This window comes from Poromitra crassiceps (assembly GCF_964638095.1).
Source record: "Poromitra crassiceps genome assembly, chromosome: 21".
Classification (NCBI taxonomy): domain Eukaryota; kingdom Metazoa; phylum Chordata; class Actinopteri; order Beryciformes; family Melamphaidae; genus Poromitra; species Poromitra crassiceps.
In genome coordinates, this window is record NC_139638.1 from 15,140,990 (window position 1) to 15,145,711 (window position 4,722).

The window sequence follows — 4,722 nt, forward strand, 5'->3', positions numbered from 1 at the left end:
TGTGTGGCTACTTTTAAAATAAGTGCATTTAGATTTGCATTGTATTATGATCCATAATTAAAATAAACAACTTGCATGTACTTCCATTATATTTGATTTGATTATTATTATAATTTTTTCTTTTTCTTTTTAATAATCAATTTTTGACATTTGTGAATCGATGCAGAATCGTGCAGGTCCGCATCGCGATGCATCTTATATTATTTTTGACACCCCTAGTGTGTGTGTGTGTGTGTGTGTGTGTGTGTGTGTGTGTATACGTGTGTGTGGGTGTATACGTGTGTGTGTTTGTGTGTGTGTATGTGTGTGTGTGTGTGTTTGTGTGTGTGTGTGTGTGTGTATGCGTGTGTGTGTGTTTGTGTGTGTGTATGCGTGTGTGTGTGTGTGTGTGTGTGTGTGTGTGTGTGTATGTTGCAAACTGAGACATGAGAAGTCCTATTACGAGATAAGTCTAAGACTTTCCTTCCATTTATTTTCTCTTCCTATTTTCTCTCTCTCTCTTCATCCACCTCTCTCTCTTCATCCACCTCTCTCTCTTCTCTCTCTCTCCTCTCTCTCTCTCTCTCTTCTCTCTCTCCCTCTCTCTCTCTCTTCTCTCTCTCTCTCTCTCTCTCTCTCTCTTCTCTCTCCCTCTCTCTGTCTCTCCCTCTCTCTCTTCTCTCTCTCTCTCCCTCTCTCTCTCTCTCTTCTCTCTCCTCTCTCTCTCTCTCTTTCTCTCTCTCTCTTCTCTCTCCCTCTCTCTGTCTCTCTCTCTCTCCCTCTCTCTTCTCTCGCTCTCTCCCTCTCTCTCTCTCTCTCTCTCTGTCTCTCTCTCTCTCTTCTCTCTCCCTCCCTCTCTCTCTTCTCTCTCCTCTCTCTCTCTCTCTCTCTCTCTCTCTTCTCTCTCCCTCTCTCTGTCTCTCTCTCTTTCCCTCCCTCTCTCTCTTCTCTCTCTCTCTCCCTCTCTCTCTTCTCTCTCCTCTCCCTCTCTCTGTCTCTCTCTCTCTCCCTCTCTCCCTCTCTCTCTCTCTCTCTCTTCTCTCTCCTCTCTCTCTCTCTCTCTCTCTCTCTTCTCTCTCCCTCTCTCTCTCTCTCTCTCTCTCTCTTCTCTCTCCCTCTCTCTCTCTCTCTCTCTCTCTCTCCCTCTCTCTCCTCTCTCTGTCTCTCTCTCCCTCTCTCTCTTCTCTCTCCCTCTCTCTCCTCTCTCTGTCTCTCTCTCCCTCTCTCTCTTCTCTCTCTGTCTCTCTCCCTCTCTCTCTCTCTCTCTCTCTTCTCTCTCCCTCTCTCTCTCTCTCTCCTCTCTCTCTCTCTCTCTCTCTCTCAGCCTGCCACCTTGAGATAAAACAGCTGCATCTTAATCCATGGGTGGCACAATCCTACAAAGAAGGCAATTACGATTGCAGTGCCCCTGTGTGTGTCTCTCTCTCTCTGTCTCTCACTCTACCCCTCTCTCTCTCTCTCTCTCTCTCTGTGTCTCTCTCTCTGTCTCTCACTCTACCCCTATCTGTCTCTCTCTCTGTCTGTCTCTGTCTCTCTACCCCTCTCTGTCTATCTCACTAGGCTCTTTCACACACAGATCGCGCAAAATTGCAGTTCAGAAGGCCCGCAAAGCCGGCAGCCTCGCCACAGAAATTGCTTTCACACACAGGCCAGCAGCACCGCCACATTCCTGTCCCGCGGTGTGCTTTCAGGCGACAGCCACCGCTCCTGGATTGAAAGGCGAGCGGAGGCTCCTCCTAGCCCAAATTAATATTTTTTATTAAATAAAATAACGTTGTATTACTCGCTTGATTTTACACAGCAGAGCAGTCAGACAAAGAGGAGGAGTGCACAGACACTCCCCCAGCCACACAGTCACACACAGACCCTCACGTGATGTTAGTCTGCCAGGACTCATGTCATGACCATGACATGTAGCTTTCTGCTCAGTCAGCGACAGACAGCGTGCTGTCAGTATGTAAAAACCTCTGCCCATAGCTATAATTGGCCCGAAGCTATTATTATTATATTCGTTAATTTTACCTACTAATGTCAACATCGTTTGAGCATAAAGTCTAACCTACTTACAGGCACGGAGCATTCCTCCTGGCGTCCCTGCAGTCATGATTGTATAGGCTACTTTTTTTTACTTTCACTCATGCACTTTCTTGCTGCATGAGGTGATTTCCCCTGTAATTTTTTTATGAATGAGCTGACCATTCTCACTGTCCCGGGTTGCTGCTCCGATGCTTTCAAGTGGAGGCGGGTTACGAGCAGCGTCCGAACAACTTTCTCTCTATCTCTCCCAGAATGACCTCTTGGACCCTGTGCAGTTCGGCGCGTTCAGACCGAAAAAATAATTGGTTCGGAACCTGAAAAGTTGGTTCTCAGCGGAACCAAAAAATAGTTGGTTTTCCTTGGGAACCGTGACATCATCAGTGGGCGTGTCTCATTCTAGGCTGTGAAAACGAGCAGGAAGGAGAAGAAGGCAGTGACAACACAGAAAAATAATTTGCAGTGGTCTCCTGAGGAAACCAAATGTTTAGTGGTGATTTGGGCATCTACCGAATCTCAAGAAAAGCTAGAAAGCAGTACAAGAAAGAGCAAGTCATATGCCGAACTTGCAGAAGAGAGGGCCAAGGCTGGGTTCACTCGAACGCCAGACCAAATAATTAATAAACTTAAAAAATAAAAAATAAACTGAAGAAGGACTACCGAATAATGTCCTCCCACTTTGGTTCCGCTTAAACTGGTGTGAACACGGGCTGGTTCGCCAGAAAGCACCAAGGTTCTGAGACTCCAGAACGGAGCCGGAGCCAGAACCAGAACCGTGTCTGTCTGAAAGCGCTATGAGACAGCTCTTCTTGCTGTCACAGAGGCCCTTCACACTGCTAAGGCCTCATCCCTCTCCTCTGTCCTTGTCCTCCTTGACCTGTCTGCTGCCTTCGATACAGTGAATCACCAGATTCTTCTTTCCACTCTGTCTGACCTCGGCATTTCAGGTTCTGCACTCTCCTGGTTTGCTTCCTACCTCTCGAACCGCTCATACCAGGTCTCATGGAGAGGGTCCCTCTCCAGATCCTGTCCTCTTACCACCGGTGTCCCCCAGGGCTCAGTCCTGGGCCCCTTACTTTTCCTTCTCTATATCAGATCTCTTGCCTATGTGATCTCTTCTCATGACTTCTCTTATCACTGCTATGCTGATGACACCCAGCTTTTCCTTTCCTTCCCCCCCTCCGACACTCAAATCGAGGCTCGCATCTCTGCATGTCTCAAGGACATTGGCGACTGGATGTCTGCCCACCACCTCAAGCTCAACCTTGGTAAGACAGAGCTACTCTTCCTCCCAGGGAAAGACTGCCCTCTCGCAGATCTCTCCATCTCCATTGACAACACCACTGTACTTCCCTCCCAAACAGCTAAGAACCTTGGGGTGCTCCTCGACAACCAGCTGTCTTGCTCAGCCAACATAGCTGCGACAGCACGCTCCTGTAGGTTCTCCCTCTACAACATCCGCAAAATCCGTCCCTTCCTCACAAGAGAAGCGACTCAACTCCTGGTCCAGTCACTTATCATCAGTGTTGGGCAAGTTACTTTCAAAATGTAATATACTACATATTACTAGTTACTTTCATTTGAAAGTAATAAGTTACTTTACAATATTACTTTCTGTGGAGAGTAACTCATTACTTATTACACTACTTTTGCATTACTTTTCCCAAAACAACAGCAGCAGTAGAATGACATTGCCGCCTCGGAAACCATCCCGAAAAATAATTTCAACCGCCTTGAAGTCAGTGTAAACAATCAAAAATTCTAAATGTTATTCTTTTCCTTTGTTATTGTCATCTATAGTGGTTATTTGCATAAAAACACACAGTTTGATTAGGAAATTATTGTATCTTTTTAAATATGTGCTTTGAGTTAATCAAATGTAACTCAATTTGTAACTTGAGTTACTTAACAAGGTAACTGGTATAATATTACTGAAATCCTATAAGTAATAAGTTATATTACTGAGTTACTGCTAAAAGTAATATATTACATGTAATAAGTTACTTTTGTAATGAGTTATCCCCAACACTGCTTATCATCCCTCGCCTGGACTACTGCAACGTGCTCCTGGCTGGCCTACCTGCCACCGACATCCGACCGCTTCAGCTCATTCAGAACGCTGCAGCCCGTCTGGTATTCAACCAAATTCTCTCATGTCACTCCCCTCTTCCGGGACCTCCACTGGCTTCCCATCTCAGCTCGCATCAAATTCAAGACACTGGTACTGGCCTACAGGGCAGTACACCAGTCAGCTCCCCTGTACCTGCAATCTATGGTCAGGTTCCAAACCTCTCACCGCTCCCTTCGCTCCTCCACCAGTGCAGGGCACCTCGCTCCTCCTTCGCTACGGGCGCTCAAAAGTCGCTCATCCCGATCTCGACTCTTCTCGTCCCTGGCACCCCAATGGTGGAACGAGCTGCCACCTTCGGTCAGGACTGCTGAATCACTGCCGATCTTTCGGAAAAGACTAAAGACTCACCTTTTCAGGCTTCATCTGGGCCCTTCTTGATCTAACTTCTTTCTCTTTCTATTAAAAAAAAAAAAAAAAATCCTAAACTAAACTCGTACCACTGTTCCTTCAGGATTTGTAGTTGTCATAGACTGTGCTCCATAGTTGATTGCTCTATTGCCGACAAAAAGTGTGTTATTGTAAGTCGCTTTGGATAAAAGCGTCTGCCAAATGACGAAATGTAAATGTAAATGTAAATG

The 4,722-nt window shown here is 46.3% G+C and overlaps 1 protein-coding gene across 1 annotated transcript in view; it reads right to left on the minus strand.

Annotated features, from left to right (window-relative positions):
- The window catches only part of LOC310795280 (integrin alpha-1-like), a gene marked incomplete at its 5' end in the record, with an annotated part of 17,324 nt that extends 15,992 nt beyond the window's left edge, over positions 1-1,332 (minus strand). Inside the window, one exon of the mRNA XM_083657335.1 lies at positions 1,312-1,332. Coding sequence (XP_083513461.1) covers positions 1,312-1,332 — 21 coding nt within the window. The remainder of the gene's footprint in view (positions 1-1,311) is intronic.
- Between the last annotated feature and the right edge of the window lie 3,390 nt (positions 1,333-4,722).